This window comes from Globicephala melas, chromosome X (genome assembly GCF_963455315.2).
Source record: "Globicephala melas chromosome X, mGloMel1.2, whole genome shotgun sequence".
In the NCBI taxonomy this organism is placed as follows: domain Eukaryota; kingdom Metazoa; phylum Chordata; class Mammalia; order Artiodactyla; family Delphinidae; genus Globicephala; species Globicephala melas.
The window spans coordinates 37,179,309-37,204,488 of NC_083335.1; the positions used below are offsets into that span (position 1 = coordinate 37,179,309).

Here is a 25,180-nt window from a genome sequence, read left to right on the forward strand (position 1 = left end):
AGATCAACCATTTTAGGCTTCCTCCTGAACTGTCATTTCCTGAATGCCAGAACAAAAGAATAAGTGATACATACCTTATATATATAACTTGACCAGTCTATGCTACCTACTGAAATTTTAGTGAAGCTTAAGATATACAGAAAAATTTGGCCTGTCGCTTTGGAAGATAGTCTTACTTTACAGGTTCTAGATATTGTAAAAATATTTTCATTTGACAGAAATACAGCAACTACCTCCAATATACTTGATTTTTAGCAAAGAAATTAAGACTATATGAGTTTCCATTTGAAACATAACATTAGGAAACTTTGATTAACAGAAAAAGTTTGGGTAGGACCCATTCTGAATTGCTTCAGTGATTTAATTTCCCATTGTTTTACTATGGAAACGCATGTGAGATATTTTTTCCATTGCAGCCATAATAAATATTTTATAAAAACTCTCAGGAACAATGATAATCTATAGGAAAGTGAAAAAATGTAAAGGTGATGGACCCCCTACTTTGAAATTGTATAAGTATTTACCTCTGGAGAATAAAAATATAGAGGTATGTGTTCTCCAAAACTAGGACACAAAACCAACAGATATCTTTTAATATTAATGGATACATTTTCTATAAAGTTACCATGGTGAAACATTCCAGTACTATATGGCCATGTCTGTTTCATAAGATCATGGAGCATGACTCCTCTCCTCTCACAGGAGTCAAGAGTAAGTTTAGTTTAGATTTGCGTTTCTCTAATGATTAGTGATGTTGAGCATCCTTTCATGTGTTTGTTGGAAATCTGTACATTTTCTTTGGAGAAATGTCTATTTAGGTCTTCTGCCCATTTTTGGATTAGGTTGTTTGTTTTTTTGTTATTGAGCTGCATGAGCTGCTTAAAAATTTTGGAGATTAATCCTTTGTCAGTTGCTTCATTTGCAAATATTTTCTCCCATTCTGAGGGTTGTCTTTTGGTCTTGTTTATGGTTTCCTTTGCTGTGCAAAAGCTTTGAAGTTTCATTAGGTCCCACTTGTTTATTTTTGTTTTTATTTCCATTTCTCTAGGAGGTGGGTCAAAAAGGATCTTGCTGTGATTTATGTCATAGAGGGTTCTGCCTATGTTTTCCTCTAAGAGTTTGATAGTTTCTGGCCTTACATTTAGGTCTTTAATCCATTTTGAGCTATTTTTGTGTATGGTGTTAGGGAGTGATCTAATCTCATACTTTTACATGTACCAGTCTAGTTTTACCAGCACCACTTACTGAAGAGGCTGTCCTTTCTCCACTGTACTTTCCTGCCTCCTTTATCAAAAACAAGGTGACCATATGTGCGTGTGTTTACCTCTGGGCTTTCTATCCTGTTCCATTGATCTATCTTTCTGTTTTTGTGCCAGTACCATACTGTCTTGATGACTGTAGCTTTGTAGTATAGTCTGAAGTCTGGGAGCCTGATCCCTCCAGCTCCATTTTTCGTTCTCAAGATTGCTTTGGCTATTCAGGGTCTTTTGTGTTTCCATACAAATTGTGAAATGTTTTGTTCTATTTCTGTGAAAAATGCCAGTGGTAGTTTGATAGGGATTGCATTGAATCGGTAGATTGCTTTGGGTAGTAGAGTCATTTTCACAATGTTGATTCTTCCAATCCAAGAACATGGTATATCTCTCCATCTATTTGTATCATCTTTAATTTCTTTCATCAGTGTCTTATAATTTTCTGCATACAGGTCTTTTGTCTCCTTAGGTAGGTTTATCCCTAGATATTTTATTCTTTTTGTTGCAATGGTAAATGGGAGTGTTTTCTTGATTTCACTTTCAGATTTTTCATCATTAGTGTATAGGAATGCCAGAGATTTCTGTGCATTAATTTTGTATCCTGCTATTTTACCAAATTCATTCATTAGCTCTAGTAGTTTTCTAGTAGCATCTTTAGGATTCTCTATGTATAGTATCATGTCATCTGCAAACAGTGACAACTTTACTTCTTTTCCGATTTGGATTCCTTTTACTTCCTTTTCTTCTCTGATGGCTTCACAGGTGAATTCTATTATACATTTAGAGAAGAGCTAACACCTATCCTTCTCAAACTCTTCCAAAATATAGCAGAGGGAGGAACACTCCCAAACTCATTCTACGAGGCCACCATCACCCTGATAACAAGACCAGACAAGGATGTGACAAAGAAAGAAAACTACAGGCCAATATCACTGATGAACATAGATGCAAAAACCCTCAACAAAATCCTAGCAAAGAGTATCCAACAGCACATTAAAAGGATCATACACCATGATCAAGTGGGGTTTATTCCAGGAATGCAAGGATTCTTCAATATATGCAAATCAATCAACGTGATACACCGTATTAACAAATTGAAGGAGAAAAACCATATGATCATCTCAATAGATGCAGAGAAAGCTTTCGACAAAATTCAACACCCATTTATGATAAAAACCCTGCAGAAAGTAGGCATAGAGGGAACTTTCCTCAACATAATAAAGGCCATATATGACAAACCCACAGCCAACATTGTCCTCAATGGTGAAAAACTGAAAGCATTTCCACTAAGATCAGGAACAAGACAAGGTTGCCCACTCTCACCACTCTTATTCAACACAGTTTTGGAAGTTTTAGCCACAGTAATGAATGGATTCTTGTCATCAACTGAAAAGCATTCTTAAGTCTCTCCTATCCTAAAAAAAAAAATCCCTAAACCGGGCCTCCTCTTCAACAAACCATCTCCTCTCTCTCCTCCCTTTCACTGCTAAACTTTCTCAAAGAACAATCTATATTTGCTGCCTTCTCTTCCTCAATTCCTATCCACTTCTCAGCTTTCTGCAACCCAGTGTTGGCCCCTACCATGCCTCTGAAGCTGCTCTCTTCCAAAAATCACCAATGTCTTCTAAACTGATGAATCTAAAAATTTCTTCTGCATCCTAATCCTGCTTTACTTTTCTACAGTGGGAGATACTGTTATAGCTTTCTCCATCTCTGCATATCCTTCTGAGTTCCTCTTCCTTTATCCATCCCTCAAATATTTGTGTTTTCTATGGTCAACCTGTGAATCTGCTTGCATAGGTTCAGAAGTTTCTGCCAGTTCTGGTTCAAGGATTCTGGACCATATAATTAAAATATTTGATTAAACCTCCTCAAAATGACATAATCAGAATGTAAAATTACTGATTTTGTTACCAAGTAATATGTATAAGATATCTTTCACCCTTATTTAATACCTGACCTTAAGCCCATCTCAAACACCCTGTCCCTCTCTCTTACCTCTCTGTCTTTCTCAATCTCTATCTGTGCATCTATCTATCTCTATCTCTCTCATTTTCGGGGACTTTTATTTTCAACTCTACTAATTTTGGTATTATTTAAAATTTTAAATATATATAAATTCCATCATCAGAAATATATTAAGTCTATACAATTAGATTAGCTTTTAAGGGAGGTATTCATCCCCCTACCATCGTTATGGAAAAATATTATGATATTAACTATAAATGTATCTATATTACTGAAAGAACTATAAGAAATTTAATTGAAGGTTTACTGTGCTGCCTGGAGCTGATAATAAGGAATTGTATTACAGCTGAAATATCCTTCTCCCTGACACACAGTCTGATAAATAACCAGTCAGGTAAGGTTAGCATAATCAGAAAGCCTACCATAAAAAGGTGTCCATCCTCCAGAATTTTAAATGGGAAAGAGAATCCACTCCATTTTCAAGCAGCCAAATCTATTTATTCATAAGAAGTAAATGAAAATGACTGTTTTAACCTTAACAGAGAAATCGGGATTTGAGAAGCATGCCATTAAAGAAAGAAGTGAATTCTTAGAGGACATGCAGACACTTTGCTCAGAATGATTGATAGCTCTTTCTGAGATGAATATGTGTGATAAAACATGTGACTCTTGGTTGTGTCTGCCAGATGGTGACTGACTCCTATGCCATCCCTGACTCTCACCCCGTTCCCAGTGAGGTTTAAAGATGGAGTAAGGCTCATATCCCAGTGAGGAGGTGACAATGAAAAATAAAAAGAGGCTTAATGGCTTGTTTTTAGTCACATTAACATGTCCCCTTATCAATATAGATCCATTATAGTAGGAGCACCAAAATATTATGTATCCATGGCAGCTCAAAAAGAGTATCAAGCCATCTGCAGGTTTGTCCCTGCTCCTAGGACAAATGATGGGCCATTTGGCAGAATATCAACAAACCTAGCCCCATTCATTTTTGGATTTTAGAGATAGTGTGCTGTTAAACACCCATGGGTGAAAATGGAAATCCACTGACCTACTTCCCCACTCACCCATCCCCATTTCTGCCACAAATAGTCCTATGGGGAAGCCAGGCTATCTGCTTACATATCTTTGATACCTAAAATTCCTTTTCCACTTTCCCCAACTGGCACCCAAGAGGTCAGGTACCTCAGTAATCCCTGTTTCTCAGGGGTAGGCAGGTTCCCATTCTTCCCACCTTGTTTCTAGGACAGCTTTTTGGCTTCTCCATCATCATTGTTTGCATTTCTTTTTTTTTTTTAATAAATTTATTTATTTTTTATTTTTGGCTGCGTTGGGTCTTCGTTGCTGCACGCGGGCTTTCTCTAGTTGGGGCGAGTGGGGGCTACTCTTCGCTGTGGTGCATGGGCTTCTCACTGTGGTGGCCCCTCTCGCTGCAGAGCACGGGCTCCAGATGCGTGGGCTTCAATAGTTGTGGCACACAGGCTCAGTAGCTGTGGCCCCCGGGCTCTAGAGCACAGGCTCAGTAGTTGTGGGGCGCGGGCCTAGCTGCTCCGCGGCATGTGGGATCTTCCCGGACCAGGGCTCGAACCCATGTCCCCTGCTTTGGCAGGCGGACTCTCAACCACTGTGCCACCAGGGAAGCCCATTGTTTGCATTTCTAAAGCCATGTCACAATTCCAACCTCATTTCATTGAGCCGATGTCTCTTAGTTTTCAATACCTAGCCTGGAACTTGAGTTAGAATTTACAATGTCTCTGTTAGAACTTTGTCTCTGATTGTTGACCCCGTCCCAAGGGCCATTTATTCTGTCCCTGGTTAGACCCATTTCTGCAAGTTTCCTAGTATCCCCCTCAACTCCTCCCCCTCTCCAAACATACACATGTTACTTAAAAACAGTTCTACTTCATTCCAAGCCTGATGAAAGCCAGCACTCTGTGGTATTATATTCTAACCCCTGCAGAGAGTAAACACCAACTCTGAAAATCAACATCTCTAGTCTCTGTCTTTGAATTCCATAGAGACTTGTATTTCTAACAGCCTGCTGGACACATCCAACAAGATTTTCTACAGGCACTTCAAACTCAATATTACCCGAACTTAATATTTTTCTTATAGAACTTTGTCTTCTTTCTCTTTTGCATTCCATACCTGATCCCTACAACACAAACAAAACCACCTTTGTTTACTCTCATTCCAAAAGTAATAGTAGTTGTAAAAAATATAGAAAATTCAGATGAGCAAATATGAATAAAAAACATCTCTAAGATTACCATCCAGATATAAACCACTTTACCTCCCCATATCTCGATTAATGCCATCACCATTCACCTAGTCACTCAAGCTAGAAATCTGACTCCTGTTTCTCCCTTACATATCACATTCAACCACTTTTTAAATCCTGTCGATACTACCGTGGATCCTTGAACAACACTGGGTTTGAACTGTGTGGGTCCACTTATATGTGTTTTGTTTTTCAATAAATACATACTACACATCTACAGTTGGTTGAATCCATGGATGCAGAACCACAGATGTGGAGGGCCAACCATAAAGTTAGAAGCAGATTTCTGACTGTGTGGAGGGTAGGTGCCCCTAACCCCTGCATTGTTTAAGGGTCAACTGTACCTCCAAAATGTTTACTGAAACCATTCTTTCCTCTCTATCTCCACTGCCATAGTCCAGGCTCTTACTTCTCTTACCTGAATTAGTGCAACTGTCTATCAACTGGTTTTCCTATCACCAGTCTCCCAAACTCACACTCATCTCTTACCATAATCTCCACCAACAACTAGAGTTGCTCTGAAATACACATCTACTTGTTTAACTCACTTACTTTAAAACGTCGAGGAGCTCTAATGCCCACAAAATAAGTCCAAATTTCATGGTATCTTAGTCTGCTTGGGCTGCCATAACAAAATACTATAGACTGGAAAGTCTGAGAATGCCAGACATGCCAGCATGGTTGGCTTCTGGCGAGAGCTCTCTTTCTGGCTGCCTTTTCACCGTGCTCACATGGCAGGGATAGAAAGCAAGCAGGGCAAGCGCTCTGGTATCTCTTTGTATAAGGGCAGTAATATCATCATGAGGGCCCCACACATGTGACCTCATCTAAACCTAATTACCTCCCAAAGGCTCCATCTCTGAATACCATCACACTGGGAGTTAGGGCTTCAACATATGAATTGCCGGGGGGGGGGGGCGGGGGACACGATTCAGTCCACAGCATATGGTATGATATTCAAAGACTTTTACAACTACCTCTAAGCTGGGTATTCTGTTTTATCTTTTATTACTCCACACCAGTGCATTCTGGGGCTCCAAGAACATCACATATAGTTCTCAAAACACATCATATACTTTCACAGCACTATGCCTTTGCTTATTCTGTTTACTCTGCTTAGACAGCTGTTCCACCCTGGCAAACTATTATGTTCCTCAAATGTCATCACATCCCACCTGTTTTGTGAAGTCTGCTTGGATTTCCTCTTTTTTGTACCCATATCACTTCTATCAAATTCAAACTGCCTGGATTCAAATCGTAGTTCTGCCAGAGTTTAAATGTGTGACCTTAAGCAAGTTATTTAACTTCCTTGTGCTTCAGTAACCTCATTTGTAAAATGGGGATAACAGCACTTATTTCATAGAGTTTTGGCGTGGGAATAATGAGTTACTATGTGCAAAGTTCCTAGAGAAATGCCTGGCACATAGTAAGCATTATATAAATTGTTTTCTGTTACTATATCATGTTAAGTGAAGACAATCAGGATAGAAACTTTTATTTATGGGCTGTAAATGTAGGGAAATGGCTCCACTATGGCATTCTGGCAACTGTGCACTATTCACATAGGCCACGTAAGCAAGGCTCAACTTCAGTCTGCCCTAGGTCTTGGCAGAACATCCTGCGATTCTCTTACAGCATGAGAAGATAGGCAGTCTTGTGAGGAGTTGCCTCAAGGCTGTTTCTTATCTGTCTTTCGACCTTGGAGGCTCCCTATCTTGCAGGAGGATGCCATGATGTTTCAATGAGGCATAGGATTTTCCACCTCCCTTCCCCTGGGTATAGAGGCAGGCTGTTAAACAGCTTAGCTGCAGTCTATAGTTGGCTCTTCAGCAAGAGTGCCCCACTACTTGTGTCACCTGTCATCTGGCTCCTGTAGTTCAATGTTGTCCTGTGGGGCAAAGGGACATGGGGAGCTGATACCATGCTGATCTTGCTTATGCCGTCTGTATAAGTAATAAACTATATCCTTTTGGACTTGTTTCCTTATAGGATGGATCTATGAAAATATGTGCTGCTGCTTATGGACTATTTGACCTCTTAACAGTTAAGCACCTGCAGAGAAGGAGAACCTTATATCTATTTTGTTCAACACTGTATGTCAAGTGTCTGGCCTGTAGTAAATGCTCAATAAGTATTTGTTGAATTTTAAAAATTACAGAAAACAATGATAAATATGTATTCAAGGATATGTATCAAATCCATTATAGTAGAAGTCTTGTGGGGAGGGATGGAGAGTATAGAAGATAAAAGAGAAAATATAATTTAAGATAAAATAAAATAAGACAGAGGCATTCTACTCATGAAGTTTAAGGAAAAACATGCATGTCACCTAGGAGGAAACGCCCTCTAGACTCTCTTATATCAGTGTAAGAGGCATCGTAAGCATGACCTTATTTTCCCAACTGTAATATAAGGAGGAAAGTCTAAATCAACACTTTCAAACTGTGTTACAAAGAGCCTCAGTTTTTCTCCTAGGAGCTGTCTCATAGATGATAGCACCCTTTTAACCAAGGCAGTAGTACGTGTTTTATATGTTAGGCTTTCTCACAGAATTTTGTTTGAAGAAAAGACTTGGCAGCTAAAAGCAAAACAAAACAAACCTGCAAACCACTGGCTTAGTTCTAGCTCTAAAATTAATGTACAGCATGATGACAATAGTTAATAATACTGTATTGAATATTGGGAAATTGCTAAGGGTAGATTTCAGGTGCTATCACCACACACACCCACACACACAAATGGTATGTGAAGAGATGATATGTTAATCAGCTTGACTGTAGTAATCATTTCACTATGTATATGTATATCAAATCAATATATTGTATACTTTAAATATATACAGTTTTTATTTAGAAAATAAAATGCCCAAATATAGATTAAGGCACGGGAAGCTTGGTAACTACAAACTCAGGAGTAGAGCAGCAGGCATAATTTGGATAATGGAACTCTCTGGGTTGGGGTTAGAAGGAAAAGATGGAAGGTTTGCTGAAGACATACATATTCTTAACTCAGAATTTTGTTTAGGATCAACACTTTGATTTAGGACTCATAAATCTTGCTTTCTTATTTGGAGTCTGGGGAGGGTAAAGGAAAGGCGGTTCTTGTAAATTTTTAAACCCCAAATCAGTTCTTGTATTTAAACAGATTGTTTGCGTTCCTATTACCTTCCTCAGCTTAAGCAGAGGGCTTCTTCTTAAAGTCTCTGGGTCAGATTGTTACATAGAGACCAGGTCCAGGACCCAAATAACATATTTAGCCAATTCTAAGGTGCAATTTTCCTCACATTTTTATGTTTCTGTTATTGGGATGAATCACACAATGTGCATATTTAATATAGTAGTATACCTATTTTTCCTATGTTACTAAACAAATGGCACATCTACAATTTGATGATGTCTTAGAGTTGAAAAAATGCCATATTATTAACAGGAATAATAAGCTTAAAAATTGTGCCAGAAATATCTGAGATGAGGTCATTAACCTCTGCAGTCGGAGTCTTCCCAGCAGGGTTAAGCAATGACAGTGGGTGTCATCATCAATATGCCTATAGGATAAAATTCAAGCGCAGATCTGTTTTCTTTTTTCTTTTTTGAGGGACAGCTTACCAGTACACCACTGTCCACAATTATTCTTTACTCTTGTTACACTCAATGCTTACCCAAATAGGTCATGCTATTTCATGCCTGGATACCTTTCCATGTGCTCTTACCTCTGTTTGGAATGCCCTTCTTGGAATGCTGTCCACTGGAGAAATCCTATCCACCTGGTGTTGATCCCCTTCTGCCCTTTCTGCTTCATGTCACCACGTACCTGGTATATGCCTCTAAATATGTACTTGCCATAGTGAACTGCAATGACTTTTTAGGTGTCCATCTCATTACCTGTAAATTCCTTGAGGGTAATTGACTGTTTCTTATTTGTCTTTGTATCCCTAGTACTTAGGACAGTGTCTGGTATGTAGTAGTATTTAAAGATTGAATGTATGAAGAAAAAGAAAGAGGAAAAGAATGCTATACATGTGGTGAAGTGCCATGGCACCAACAAATGTTTCATCCGTTTCTGGCATTCAAAGGTGTCCATGTCTTATCCAAACCGTCTGAACTCCTGGCAAACTTAAAATTGTCAACACCGAATTTAATTGTTAATAATAAAATGGGTTCATTTATGTTAGTTTAGTCTCCCCAGTCAATTATAAGCTCATTAGAGGGAGGGATCAAGTCTTTTTCTGTACATACATGTTGAGTTTTAGATAAATTGTGTACTCCTACTCTGAGGTGTGATTTAGTTTCCAAGATTCTTCATTCAGCATACCTTTATTATTAATGCTGGGAGCAAGCTGCATGAGGGAAATGGAAAGGCTCACAACAGTTTTATTTATTTAGGGCCTAGAATTTCTTTAGAGTTTAGAGTAATCCGCAATACCAAACATCAAAAACATAATCCTACAGTCATTTAAGAGAGAGAAATTTGAATATTACTGGTAAAACCCTGGGAGCTAATTACTTCAAGATCACTTGAAACCTTAACTCATTAAGTTTGAAAAATCTCCTGAGGTCCTTAAAGACGCTATTCCTATTATGTTATGTGATCCAACTGAATGTCTTAGATTTTGCTAATAAGAGAAAGCCTGAAGTTTATGCAAAAGAGAGAATGCATTTATCTTTTGCTTCAGGAAAATATTAAGCATCTCCTATGGGTACTTCAGTACTCTGTGTTGTAGAGTATTATAAGAGAGGGAGGGGAAAATACAGATGCACAGCCCCTGATCTCAAAAAATAAATTCCCAGCACCAAACACCAGAATTACTAGTGTATATTGCCAAAGTGAGTTGCATTCCACACTCTTGGTTAGGCCCAGTAAGGAAGTCTTATTGATATTGTTGGTATCGCTACTGTTATTATACAGAAACAGTGGCTTGGCAAAGGATGCTCTTCAACATGCTGTAGTGTCATTCAGACAAGGGAGCCAAGTAACATTTTGGATGTCTTTTGAGAGGGTTAAGTCAGTAGTTCAGATCCAAAATTTAAGAAAAAAAATCCCCTTTTATGTCCCCCAATGTAAGTTGAGTCATTAAAAGAAATACAGATATAAGAGATAAGACCGATTCAGGGAAGGAAATATTACTTTTTGATTGACTGTCACTCATCAGAAATTAATAACCAATCAGATGACATGTATGGGACAGAACTAGGATGAAAGAAAATTCAGTCCAGATTGGGCAGTTTTATTAGGACTAGAAGTAGTGCGTTATGTCATATGATTCTGTTTATTTGTAAATCTTATCCACATGTGTAAACTTAGTTTATTTTGTACATGTTTGCCAATTTTAAACTGTCTATCCTATTATTCCCTTAGTACCTCAAACATAGCAACCACTATTTTTAAAGGGTTTACAGCCTTGTCTATGGTATTATGTATACAACAGTCAATTTAACTATAATGGTCAAATGGAAAATGGGGAAGAGGGGAGAGGCTTACCACTAGATCCTTACAACACGCAGTTGAAGGGTCCTTTCTGGTCAATCCTAGGAACATATCTTCAGTTCCCACCTTCTGTTTGAACACAATTTCATATCTGAAAAAAAAGCCAGCGATATAGAGACTCAAATGAAAGAGCAATTTCCTGTCACAGAGCAGAAAACTAGAAACTTATGAGGACATGCTATTACAAAAAATAAAAGGACAAAATAAATAAAGTGCTTGCAGTTTTTCAGGCACGTAGCAGAATATAAGGGAAGAAAAGTCTAGAAATTCAGTCAAAAATACCTAACACTGTCAGGATTTATGTTGTGTATACTGGTTTCTAAAAATAAAGCTTGACTATTTCAGAGCTATACAAATAAAATAGATTGAGGGAACTTCTAACAAGATTCTAATAAGAGTAAAAGCAGAAGAAAAAAGGAAGGTCCTTTCCTGGAAAACAATGGCTCAGAAGAATAGTGAGCCCATAATCCAGGGTTTGATGGATAGATGGAAGCATTCCTCTGTTAAATTTAAGCCTCAGAGTAGAGTTAGAAAATCCAGGTTTCGTACTCTTTCTGTCATTAACTGTGTGATCTTGGTCAAGTCACAAACTCATGTGCTCAGCTTCCGGATTTGTACAATTTATGGGAGGGGGTGGGTTTGAACTAAATGATCTCTATTGTGTTTTCTACCTCAAAAATTCTACAGTAGAAACACTGGTAGTGTAGTCAGCACCGGTACAACTATAGTGTTTAGAATTTAGTCCTACAGAATTCTTAGTTCAGTGAAAGGTTTTCCTGGTATTTCACCTCACACATGACAATTCATAAATCTTTCCTTGCCCCCAAATTTGGGACCCCAGGGATAGAGTGGTTTATAGAAACCCCCAGCCATAATGAACTATATCTTTTTATTTTTTAATTTTAATTTTATTTATTTATTTATTTTGGTCGCACTGCACAGCATGTGGGATCTTAGTTCCCTGGTTGAACCCACACCCCCTGCACTGGAAGCACAGAACCTTAACCACTGGACCGCCAGGGAAGTCCCTACCCTATCTTTTTAGATGGAATGAAGTAAGTAAACATTTACAAATATTTGAAGGAAGATTTGGTATTTGACTAGATATAATGAATGAGAGGAAAGCATCAAAGATGATGCTGAGGTTACTCGCTTGGGTGACTGGGTGAACAGTGAAGCCACTAACTGTGATTGGGAATGTAGGTGGAGGGGAAATGGTGAGTTTGGTTTAGGGTGTGTGGAATGTGAGGTGCCTTGGGACATCCAGGCAAATGTATATAGTAGGCGGTTGGAAAATTGTATCTGGAGACATTGAACTTCTGACCACTTGCAAATAGGAATGCCCAAGGATGAAAGAGGGACTTCTCTGAGTTGGAATAGGGCTAACAGTAAATAGCTATTTGAGATAGGACACTTTTTTCTTAATAGACTGTAACAGCTACCAGGTATTCACAAAGGTGAAGCCAAGTTAAAACAAAACAGAAAGATATTGATCTATATGCCCAGGACTCCCACATGGATTTGCTCTAGCTACTGCTTTCCTCTCATTCATTATATCTAATCAAATACCAAATCTTCCTTCAAATATCTCTCAAATAAAGACCCTCATATTTCTCTCCAAGGCCAGTGACTTAGCTCAGGCCCTTATTATTTTTTATTTGGTAACTTGTGATTCTTCTTTTGTGATCTGCCTGTTCACCTTCTTTACCCATTTTCTTCTTTACCAATTGGGACAGTTCGAAATGTATTTGCATAACATAGAAAATAGAGATTAAAAAATCTTATAAAGCAATTTTCTTCATATCCTGACTGGAGTTCTTGTTCATTTAAAGCTTTGAGGGATGTTCTTTCTACAGAACATCAAACATCAGGATGAAAAATTAAAATTTTCTCAGATTTGGAGCTTGCCACATATGGATGTTTGACATTCATTAAACTATGTGACAAATGAATGACTTAAATCTTACCTTTCACAGGGATGTGTGGGCACTGTATAAACATAACCTGGGATTCACTCCCTTCATACTTAAGATGCAGACAGAAATGTTTTAAAATCCCCTTTTTTTATGAGGTTTACTTTTTTTTACATTGTTTATTTGAAAGCTGGACACTTTTTCTCTAGTTAATTATCTGCAGTCTCCCACTGCTTCTATTTTCAGAACTGACATAGAAGATAGAAGCATCGTTTTTTTTTTTTAAGCATTGGACACAGTTTTACAGTCAGAATTAGAAAAGTTCTCAGATCATTTGCCATAGAAGTTTTCAAGACATCATAAAGCACACTATAATTTAATAAATATCGCCTTTGTTTTTCAAGCTATTCTAAATATTCAAACAAGATTTTATTTTAAAATACATATTTAAAGCTTAGTGTATTTAATCATTAATTTCAATTATGTATGTAAACACACTTTAATCCTTAACAGTATGAGTGATTTCACTTATTCGTACGAAAGGCTTTTTATGATAATTCTAAAATTCATATTTATAATTTCTACTAAAAGACTAGAAAGCAAGCCTTTAATCCTGCTTGCACAATATACTAAACATAATCCTAAAATAACTAGTAAATTAGTCCAGGTAACAGCTGATAATTGGTGGCAGAACATAGCCTTTTACTGAAATTGTGGAACACTGAGTAATTAAAAGCAAGTCTTTGACACAAAAACATGGCATAATAATTTAGTTTGTATGAATGCTTGTAATTTAATGGGCTGGTTTTACCCACTGTTACTTCCACATTATACAACTAAATGATATTAAATATAAATTGATAATGGAAATGACTACTTTTCACTTTTTGTTAGATAATAACTGAAAGAAAGGTATTATGTCTTAATATTTGTTTCTGTTCTAGAAGGAAAAAACTCATCAATTACACATGCCTTCTGTGTGTCACCATAGTTTTACCTTTTATGTGGTAGAAGTTACATTATGAATCTTGTCAAAAACAGACTGGTATCAGATGACACATCTAACTTAAACCCCAAAAAACATGTTCCTGGCTTCATTTGACTTACTCTGGTGTTTCTCTAATATCCCACACATCATGGTACTCTGCCCCTTCTGGAACCTCCTCCGGATTCCAGATGTGCTCACTATTTTCATCACTTGTTTGAGGGATGACTGTGAAGAAAGGGAAGATAAAGTTGAAGCTTTTGCCTGTTTTACCCCTTGAAATTTCTCCTGTTCTTCTTCACACTAAGTTTGGGATCACTGAAGTGAAATATTTTCTATTTGTAATCGCTAGCTTGGTTTTTGGTCAGAGAAGCTAAATTCGTAACAATTGACTTAAATTTTTAATCAACACACAGCCAATACATTGAAGAGTTGTAATAATAATTGTAGAAAATTTGGAAAACACATATAAGCAAAAAGAAGAAAATAAAATAATCTACATTCTAATCACCCAGAGATGATCAATGATAGCATTCTGGTGTACATCTTTCCAGTCTCTCTCTCTCTCTCTCTCTCTCTCTGTATATGTGCGTATATCTATATCTATATCTACAGAAATATATATACATATATGTGTATATACACATATAAAACATATAATATACAAATATTTAGTACATAAAATAACATATTGTGTATAAAATATATATTATATACAACATATATGCAAAGAAATATTACACATTTCTTCAGAAACAAATAGGATCATACGTAAAATATTTTTACATAAAAGAACAAATCAAACATGCAATCAATCTGATTTGGATAGAAATACTTTATCTTGCCTTGTGTTTTACTATTTAAAAGTCCCTTGATACCTTTTCCGTGCAAGCCTGACATAGTTCTTTAAAAATATTATCAGTGAAAGAAACTGAAAACAGTAGAGACAATGATCATTTTTAATCCATTATTTTCCTCATATAGACATGGGCTCTAAAGAAAATCTCTCTCATTTGTCCTTTATGTCAACTGAGCACATGCCTGGGGTTTCTACATGTCATATTTAAATGTTTGAAAGTAAATGGGGGCTCACACCAATGAGTACTTGCCAGAGCAGTTGCTGCCAGTGTCTTCGTCCCCACAGTGAGCCACAGCCACCCCCTGCCTCCTCAGGAGTCCCTCCAATAGTAGCAGTAAAGTTTAACCATTCAGAGGACCTTCAAGATGGCGGAGGAGTAAGACGTGGAGATCAATTTCCTCCCCACAAATACGTCAGAAATACATCTACATGTGGAACAACTCCTACAGAACACCTACTGAATGCTGGCAGAAGACATCAGACTTCCCAAAGGCAAAAAAAATCCCCATGTACCTGGCTGTGTGGCTGAAAGGGTCTTGATGCTCCAGCTGGGTGTCAGGCCTGAGCCTGTGAGGTGGGAGAGCCGAGTTCTGGACCACCAGAGACCACCTGGCTCCACGTAATATCAAACGGCGAGAGCTCTCCCAGAGATCTCCAACTCAACGCTAAGACACAGCTCCACTCAACGACCAGCAAGCTCCAGTGCTGGACACCCCATGCCAAACAACTAGCAAGACAGGAACACAACCCTGCCCATTAGCAGAGAGGCTGCCTAAAATCATAATAAGTTCACAGACACCCCAAAACACACCACCAGACGTGGTCCTGCCCACCAGAAAGACAAGATCCACCCTCATCCACCAGAACACAGGCCCCAGCCCCCTCCACCAGGAAGCCTAAACAACCCATTGAATCAACCTTAGACACTGGGGGCAGACACCGAAAACAATGGGAACTACGAACCTGCAGCCTGTGAAAAGGAGACCCCAAACACGGTAAGTTAAGCAAAATGAGAAGACGAGAAATATGCAGCAGAGGAAAGAGCAAAATAAAAACCCACCAGACCAAAAAATGAAGAGGAAATAGGCAGTCTACCTGAAAAAGAATTCAGAGTAATGATAGTAAACATGATCCAAAATCTTGGAAATAGAATGGAGAAAATACAAGAAACATTTAACAAGGACCTAGAAGAACTAAAGAGCAAACAATGACGAACAACACAGTAAATGAAATTAAAAATTCTCTAGAAGGAATCAATAGCAGAATAACTGAGGCAGAAGAATGGATAAGTGACCTGGAAGATCAAATAGTGGAAATAACTACCACAGAGCAGAATAAAAAGAAGGACACTACATAATGATCAAGGGATCAATCCAAGAAGAAGATATAACAATTGTGAATATTTATGCACCCAACATAGGAGCACATCAATACATAAGGCAAATACTAACAGCCATAAAAGGGGAAATCGACAGTAACACAATAATAGTAGGGAACTTTAACACCCCACTGTCACCAACGGACAGATCAACCAAAATGAAAATAAATAAGGAAACACAAACATTAAAAGACACATTAGACCAGATAGACTTAATTGATATTTATAGGACATTCCATCCAAAAACAACAGAATATACTTTCTTCTCAAGTGCTCATAGAACATTCTCCAGGATAGACCATATCTTGGGTCACAAATCAAGCCTTGGTATATTTAAGAAAACTGAAATCGTATCAAGTATCTTTTCCGACCACAATGCTATGAGACTAGATATAAATTACAGGAAAAATCTGTAAAAAATACAAACACATGAAGGCTAAACAATACACTACTAAATAACTAAGAGATTACTGAAGAAATCAAAAAGGAAATCAAAAAATACCTAGAAACAAACAATAATGAAAACACGACGGCCCAAAACCTATGGGACGCAGCAAAAGCAGCTCTAAGAGGGAAGTTTATACCAATACAACCCTAACTTAAGAAATAAGAAACATCTCAAATAAACAACCTAACCTTACACCTAAAGCAATTAGAGAAAGAAGAACAAAAAACCCCAAAGGTAGCAGAAGGAAAGAAATCATAAAGATCAGATCAGAAATAAATGAAAAAGAAATGAAGGAAACAATAGCAAAGATCAATAAAACTAGAAGCTGGTTCTTTGAGAAGATAAACAAAATTGATAAACCATTAGCCAGACTCATCAAGAAAAAAAGGGAGAAGACTCAAATCAACAGAATTAGAAATGAAAAAGGGGAAGTAACAACTGACCTGGCAGAAATTCAAAGGATCATGAGTGATTAATACAAGCAGCTCTATGCCAATAAAATGGACAACCTGGAAGAAATGGACAAATTCTTAGAAATGCACAACCTTCCGAGACTGAACCAGGAAGAAATAGAAAATATAAACAGACCAATCACAAGCACTGGAATTGAAACTGTGATTAAAAATCTTCCAACAAAAGCCCAGGACCAGATTGCTTCATGGGTGAATTCTATGAAACATTTAGAGAGAGCTAACACCTATCCTTCTCAAACTCTTCCAAAAATATAGCAGAGGGAGGAACAGTCCCAAACTCATTCTACGAGGTCACCATCACCCTGATACCAAAAGCAGACAAATATGTCACAAAGAAAGAAAACTACAGGCCAATATCACTAATGAACATAGATGCAAAATCCTCAACAAAATACTAGCAAACAGAATCCAACAGCACATTAAAAGGATCATAAACCATGATCAAGCGGGGTTTATTCCAGGAATGCAAGGATTCTTCAATATATGAAAATCAATCAATGTGATACACCATATTAACAAACTGAAGAATAAAAACCATATGATCATCTCAATAGATGCAGAAAAAGCTTTTGAAAAAATTCAACACTCATTCGTGATAAAACCTCTCCAGAAAGTAGGCATGGAGGAACTTACCTCAACATAATAAAGGCCATATATGACAAACCCACAGCCAACATCATTCTCAATGGTGAAAAACTGAAACCATTTCCACTAAGATCAGGAATAAGACAAGATTGTCCACTCTCACCACTCTTATTCAACAGAGTTTTGGAAGTTTTAGCCACAGCAATCAGAGAAGAAAAAGAAATAAAAGGAATCCAAATCGCAAAAGAAGAAGTAAAGCTGTCACTGCTTGCAGATGACATGATACTACACATAGAGAATCCTAAAGCTGCTACCAGAAAACTAGTAGAGCTAATCAATGAATTTGGTAGAGTAGCAGGATACAAAATTAATGCACAGAAATCTCTTGCATTCCTATACACTAATGATGAAAAATCTGAAAGAGAAATTAAGGAAACACTCCCATTTACCATTGTAACAAGAAGAATAAAATACCTAGGAATAAACCTACCTAAGGACACAAAACTCCTGTATGCAGAAAACTATAAGACACTGATGAAAGAAATTAGAGATGATAGAAACAGATGGAGAGATATACCATGTTCTTGGATTGGAAGAATCAACATTGTGAAAATGACTATACTACCCAAAGCAATCTACAGATTCAGTGCAATCCCTGTCAAACTACCAAAGGCCTTTCTCACAGAACTAGAACAAAAAATTTCACAATTTGTATGGAAACACAAAAGACCGCGAATAGCCAAAGCAATCTTGAGAAAGAAAAATGGAGTTGGAGGAATCAGGCTCCCTGACTTTAGACTATACTACTAAGCTACAGTAATCAAGACAGTATGGTACTGGCACAAAAACAAAGCACAAAACCAGTATGGTACTGGCACAAAGAAATATAGATCAATGGAACAACATAGAAAGCCCAGAGATAAACCCATGCACATACGGGCACTTTATCTTGATAAAGGAGGCAAGAATATACAATGAAGAAAAGACAGCCTTTCAATAAGTGGTGCTGGGAAAACTGGACAGCTACATGTAAAAGAATGAAACTAGAACACTCCCTAACACCATACACAAAAATAAACTCAAAATGGATTAAAGACCTAAATGTAAGGCCAGACACTATAAAACTTAGAGGAAAACATAGGCAGAACACTCTATGACATAAATCACAGCAAGATCCTTTTTAACCCACCTCCTAGAGAAATGGAAATAAAAACAAAAAAAAACAAATGGGACCTAATGAAACTTCAAAGCTTTAGCACAGCAAAGGAAACCATAAACAAGACGAAAAGACAAACCCTCAGAATGGGAGAAAATATTTGCAAATGAAGCAACTGACAAAGGACTAATCTCCAAAATTTACAAGCAGCTCATGCAGCTCAACATCAAAAAAAAAACAAACAGCCCAATCCAAAAATCGGCAGAAGACCTAAATAGACATTTCTCCAAAGAAGATATACAGATTTCCAATGAACACATGAAAGGATGCTAAACATCACTAATCATTAGAGAAATGCGAATCTAAACTACAGTGAGGTATCACCTCACACCGGTCAGAATGGCCATCATCAAAAAATCTACAAACAATAAATGCTGGAGAGGATGTGGAGAAAAGGGAACCCTCTTGCAGTCTTTGTGGGAATGTAAATTGATACAGCCACTATGGGGAAGGGTACGGAGGTTCCTTAAAAAACTAAAAATAGAACTGCCATATGACCCAGCAATCCCAATACTGGGCATATACCCTGAGAAAACCATAATTCAAAAAGAGTCATGTGCCACAATGTTCATTGCAGCTCTATTTACAATAGCCAGGAGATGGAAGCAACCTAAATGTCCATTGACAGTTGAATGGATAAAGAAGATGTGGCCCATATATACAATGGAATATTACTCAGTCATAAAAAGAAATGAAATTAGAGTTATTTGTAGTGAGGTGGATGGACCTAGAGTCTGTCCTAAAGAGTGAAGTAAGTCAGAAAGAGAAAAACAAATACTGTATACTCACACATATATATGGAATCTAAAAAAAAAAAGGGGGTCTGAAGAACCTAGGGGCAGAACAGGAATAAAGACGCAAACATAGAGAATGGACTTGAGGACACAGGGAGAGGGAAGGGTAAGCTGGGACGAAGTGAGAGAGTGGCATGGACATATATACACTACCAAATGTAAAATAGATAGCTAGTGGGAAGCAGCTGCATAGCACAGGGAGATCAGCTCGGTGCTTTGTGACCACCTAGAGGGGTGGGATAGGGAGGGTGGGAGGGAGGGAGATGCAAGAGGGAGGAGATATGGGGATATATGTATAGGTATAGCTGATTCACTTTGTTATACAGCAGAAACTGACACAACATTGTAAAGCAATTATACTCTAATAAAGATGTTAAAAAAAAAAGAGAAAGTAAATAGGCATGCTAAATCCCAGCTTGCATTTGTTCCAACTGTTGCGGCAGCAAATGGAGACCCACATTAGGTGCAGAACATTATTTTGATTACTGTTAAGCATTCCCAGAAATGCACCTGATTGTCAGGTTTTCAATTCTTCCAGTTCATTTGAAATGATCTGCTTCCATCTAGCATGGGCTTTGTAAAGCATAATTACAGATTTATATATAATGTTTTACATATGACTCATTGTTCTTAGAATTTAGAGATTATTAGACCTACATTATCAGAAATACAGGCAGCACAGAAATACATCCAAATTTGAACTAGTCTTCTGTGAAATGAATATCTCTTGAATAAGGCAAATAGGCTCTTGAGTATGTAGAATAACTGAAATTTTAAAATTGTCCACTCAGACCTCATTTTAGTCATTATTAAACATTTTTCCAGACAAAATCTTTTACAATTACCTAAATTGATGAGAGTACTTCATTTCCTCTCCCTGTCCACCCTTTGGTAACTGTGATCACGACCAACAGAATTACAGATTTCTACATTTTTAAAGATGTGCAAAATGTTCAACTCTGTGAAAATGTATAGGCCAAAATGCTGGGAAAACACCCAAAAAATATTTATTCTAGTTTACCGGACCCGTGACTTTATAAGTCACCCCATGGGCTTTAATTTATAAGCTTTTCAACTTAAGATAAAATTGTGTAGTTATTTGTTTCATTGTGTTCTCCAAAGGACTATTAGCTCAATGGGGGCAGGGAACCTTTCTATTTTGATCTCCATTGTAGTCTCAGAGATGATCATACTACCTGGTACATAATTAGCTCTCAACAAATATTTATTGAATGAATTAATGAATTCTGTGAAATTGCCAGAATATAGCAGCACAGAACGTGAAGAAGTTAAATGTCGTGGTAACTAGACCCTAAATACTAAAAAAGTTATCTAACCACATGTGACTGTCCTGGTTTTCCATCTCAGGAAATATGCCAAAAAATGTGAAGAACTCAAGGCAAATTAATTTCCATTACCAGAAAAACAACTTACCTGCAACACTAGAGTAAAAACAATATCTTTATATGTAAATAGTTGTTCATCGTTCTCACAATTATTTGAGTTCAGCTTTGATAAGTGCTAGTGTTAGTATTACTCTCCCTATCGTTTTGCTCCCAAAGAAAAGATTATACTGATTATATTGATCTATATGCTTTATTAAATAACTTACCTTTAAGCGCTTCTGTTTTTGGTGGTCCAATATCCCCAGGACCCATTTCAGATGAACTATTTGACTGGAGGAGAGGAAAAAAAGTCCAACATTCTGTAATTACTACTTGTATAACTTGCATGACCAGTGATACTTTAAATTTGATAAGCTTTCCGTCTACAGTTTCATTAAGCTTCCCAGTTTCATTACCCATTGCTATTATATAACCAAGAGACAGATGTCAAGTATTATTTTGAATGTGTTTTCCTCGTCCTTTCAAAAAGTATTTGGTTTAATAGACCCCAAGGCAGAATTGATCTTTGATCAGACTAAATCCCCAGTTCCAGCCCAGTGAATCATGTATTCTTGGGGCTAGGGGAATGAGCCACATTCAACTCTTTGAAGGTTAGAACCAAGTGTTAGAATAAGAGCATCGACCCCTTTGGGTTTTGGCAGTTGTCTGGTCATAGTTAGATGGGGGACAGAAGTATGGGAAAGTTTTATAGAAATTAAAACAAACCACTAAATAGAGTCTAAGTATTTAGACATCAAACAACTCATTCAAAAGTCTTGATAATAGGGCTTCCCTGGTGGCGCAGTGGTTGACAGTCCGCCTGCCGATGCAGGGGACACGGGTTCGTGTCCCGGTCCGGTAAGATCTCACATGCTGCGTAGCGGCTAGGCCCGTGAGCCATGGCCACTGAGCCTGCACGTCCGGAGCCTGTGCTCCGCAATGGGAGAGGCCACAACAGTGAGAGGCCCACGTACCGCAAAAAGTCTTGATAATAGCTTTTACTTGTTTCCACTGTGGATATGAAATACTTCTTTGTCCCATCACCTCATGACACTGAACTAGTGGATTTAAACAGCAACGCCAGATTAATAGTGTCAAATACATGCTGAACCACTTCAGTCTTCATGCAAGTTCAGGTTTATTTTGCCATCTTCTGTACGAGCAGACATACCCCCTGTATGGGACAGGAACAGCAGACATACTGCCCCTGTCTCACCAGTAGAAGAACAGTTTTCTTTTTTCAGCTAAGCATAACACACATTACACCATCAGTATAGCGGCTACCACCTTATTGGTCCCTGTCAGGAGTTCTTCGCTACTTCAAGAAATCCCAATTTTTTTTTTTACTAATTGTTCTTGCTGATGTCAGACTCTGCAGCTCCAATTCACTCCATTGCTGGCAGTCAAAACTTCTTATTGCGTGGTCCTGGCAAACTAGTACCTCCAAGTCTCCTTTTCCAGGCTCCTGCCCTTATCTCCCAAGACTTCAGACAGGTACACAAGTTATAATGTCCTGTTTGGGCAAGAGGAATAGGGTCTGTCCTTGAAAGCTGGTGGAAAAGCTCAACTGTGTCTTTTTTATGCTAAATTATTCCAACAGCTATAAATTATAAATTAATCTGTAACATTTCAAAGGTTTCTGAGACAGTAACTATTGCTTTCCAAAAGGTGCTTCAAAAGTGCTATGTCTGCTGTTAAGGTGTTACAGGCATTTTTATGTGAAAATCCCAAGACAATATTCTGTACATTTTTTTCTTTTAAATCACTAAAGTCATGTAAACTTGCAGTGCTTTTCTTAAGTTATTAATCATGAGAATATTAATACTACTAATAGTCAACCAGGGTAAAGCATTTTTTGGAACCTGAGGGCCTCTTGTTTTGTTGAGTGCTTCCTTCCTCAGCAAATTAAAATCCATAGAAATAAAAACTTGAACATTCCTGACAAAAATTGGTATGCTCTCCATGGACAGTGATGATTGGATCAGTACATCAGAACAGAGGAGGAGTTTCAGTTTATTAACTTAATGAAAATAAATGATTAAAAATAAAATTTTCAAGTGAAAAGATGGATCAGGATAATAAAAACATTAAAAACCATCTGGCAATTGTTTCTATAAGAATATCATTTCAGCCTCTACCATGAATCTACATCCAATTATCCGAGCAATTTGTCATTGCAATTCATGCCACTTTGCAATATGTAAGAGAGTTAGAACATCCTTGTTACGTTGTCTGTGCAGAGCGGTAAACCTTATTTCCCAAGGTCTTAAGATCCCCTCGTGAGACAACAGACATACTCTCTTCCCAATCTCCTATATTCTTAACAATTCTTGGTGGGGATAGTGTAAATAAACCAATGTGTATGCAACAGTTCTAAATGCTGTTTTCAGTGAGTGTATTTTCAAAAACACATCGCTCTTGTAATCGTTCTACAGTTCCCAAGATTAATACATGTTAAAAAATGAAAAGCCGTTTCTCTCCTGGAAAATTTAATAGTTCATTAGAAACATTAATCTTTCTCACACTGTTCTGATACCCCAATTCTATATCCTCTAATGATATCTGTACTGTGGTGGCTGAATGACAAATTATCTCGAAATTGCTTATAACCCAGATATACAGAATCATACATTATTATAGTAATTTTCCTCTATATATTGTACAATTTGGTAAAATGATTCTAGTCTCTCTATTCTCATAAGCACTCATCTTTCCCCTGGAAACATCTCTAGATGCAAATAAACATCTCCATACATAAATGCCAAAGGAAACAGGCTTTGTAACCAGGGAAAATTCTTATCTCTGAATCTGTTCTAGTTACAAGTTCCACTTCCCTTTATTCCACATCGCTGTTTCTCTATATGACATACTTTTATCTACATGACATAACTTTACCTTTTCTATACTTTTTCTATATGACATAACTTTACCTTTCCCAGGATTTATCATTCTATTTCAGCTAAGGTAGCAAAAACGAGTTTGCCTTCCCAAACTTATTGATATTGCACTTAACTTTTTCTTCTGTGTCCTATTTGTTGTATATATTCAATGCTGTTACTAATGGCCTGCTTTTTCTTTCCTTCTTTGGCCTCTACTAAGAATTTTCCCTGACTAAAACTTCTTGGTTCCTAATCCTGGCTCCAAGCTGACTCAGTTCCCCTCCTCTACAAATTTTATTTCCATTGCATGTCTTACTTGATTCTGCCCTGTTCCACATAACTTCTTCCTGGGGGGTGGAAGCTCAATCCAGTGTCAATCTGGTTGACACTGGATTGGCTGCCTATTTAGATTATACTACTTGTTTTCCCACACTATGGCAAAAAAGAATTTGGGGAGGAGAAAATTGATATGTATGTTCATGGGAGATGGTTTATTCATGGTAAACTGGTCATGATAACAAAGAACATTAAAATAGTTTAAAGCAAATTGATATATTCTGCTATAGTACGAGACTTTTTAAAATAAATTTATTTATTTTATTTATTTATTTTTGGCTGCCTTGGGTTTTCATTGCTGTGCGAGGGCTTTCTCTAGCTGCAGGGAGTGGGGGCTACTCTTCGTTGCGGTGAGCGGGCTTCTCACTGCGGTGGCTTCTCTTGTTGCAGAGCACAGGCTCTAGAGCGCAGGCTCAGTAGTTGTGGCACGCGGGCTTATTTGCTCTGCGGCATATGGGATCGTCCCGGACCAGGGCTCAAACCCCGGTCCCCTGCATTGAGAGGCGGATTCCTAACCACTGCGCCACCAGGGAAGCACCTATAGTATGAAACTTCTGCCGCAAATTTTGTTTGCCTTCACATAGGCAGTCTGATAGCCAAGGTTTGCTAATATCTAAGGAGGAGGAGAATGGAGAGCAGGGGGTTACATGGAAGTATTTTGAGTATTCTGAGCATACTGGCAGTGACTGTGGAATGGCCAAAGGTCAATTCATGCAACTCTCCTACCCAAAATGAAGCCCATCTTGCTGCTGCAAGCCTCCCTGAGGTTCCCTGTCCTGACCCCAAATGCTATTCAACTAATTAGATTCCACAGCTCTATCTGAGCATGTAGCAGGAAGCCAATTTTAATAGGCTGAAGCTAGTTTGTCCCCTTATTTGGCTCAAAATATTTTCTGTTCTGCTTTCATGTGTAGACAAATTTTTAAAAATTAAGGGTTTTGGG

The 25,180-nt window shown here is 37.7% G+C and overlaps 1 protein-coding gene across 1 annotated transcript in view; it reads right to left on the reverse strand.

Annotated features, from left to right (window-relative positions):
• Positions 1-25,180, reverse strand: part of DNAAF6 (dynein axonemal assembly factor 6) — a 39,917-nt gene that overhangs the window by 8,876 nt on the left and 5,861 nt on the right. The window contains exons 3-5 of the mRNA XM_030835841.3: positions 21,250-21,313; positions 14,007-14,112; positions 10,981-11,077 (exon numbers count right to left, since the gene is read on the reverse strand). Of these exons, the coding sequence (XP_030691701.2) occupies positions 10,981-11,077; positions 14,007-14,112; positions 21,250-21,313 (267 nt within the window). The remainder of the gene's footprint in view (positions 1-10,980; positions 11,078-14,006; positions 14,113-21,249; positions 21,314-25,180) is intronic.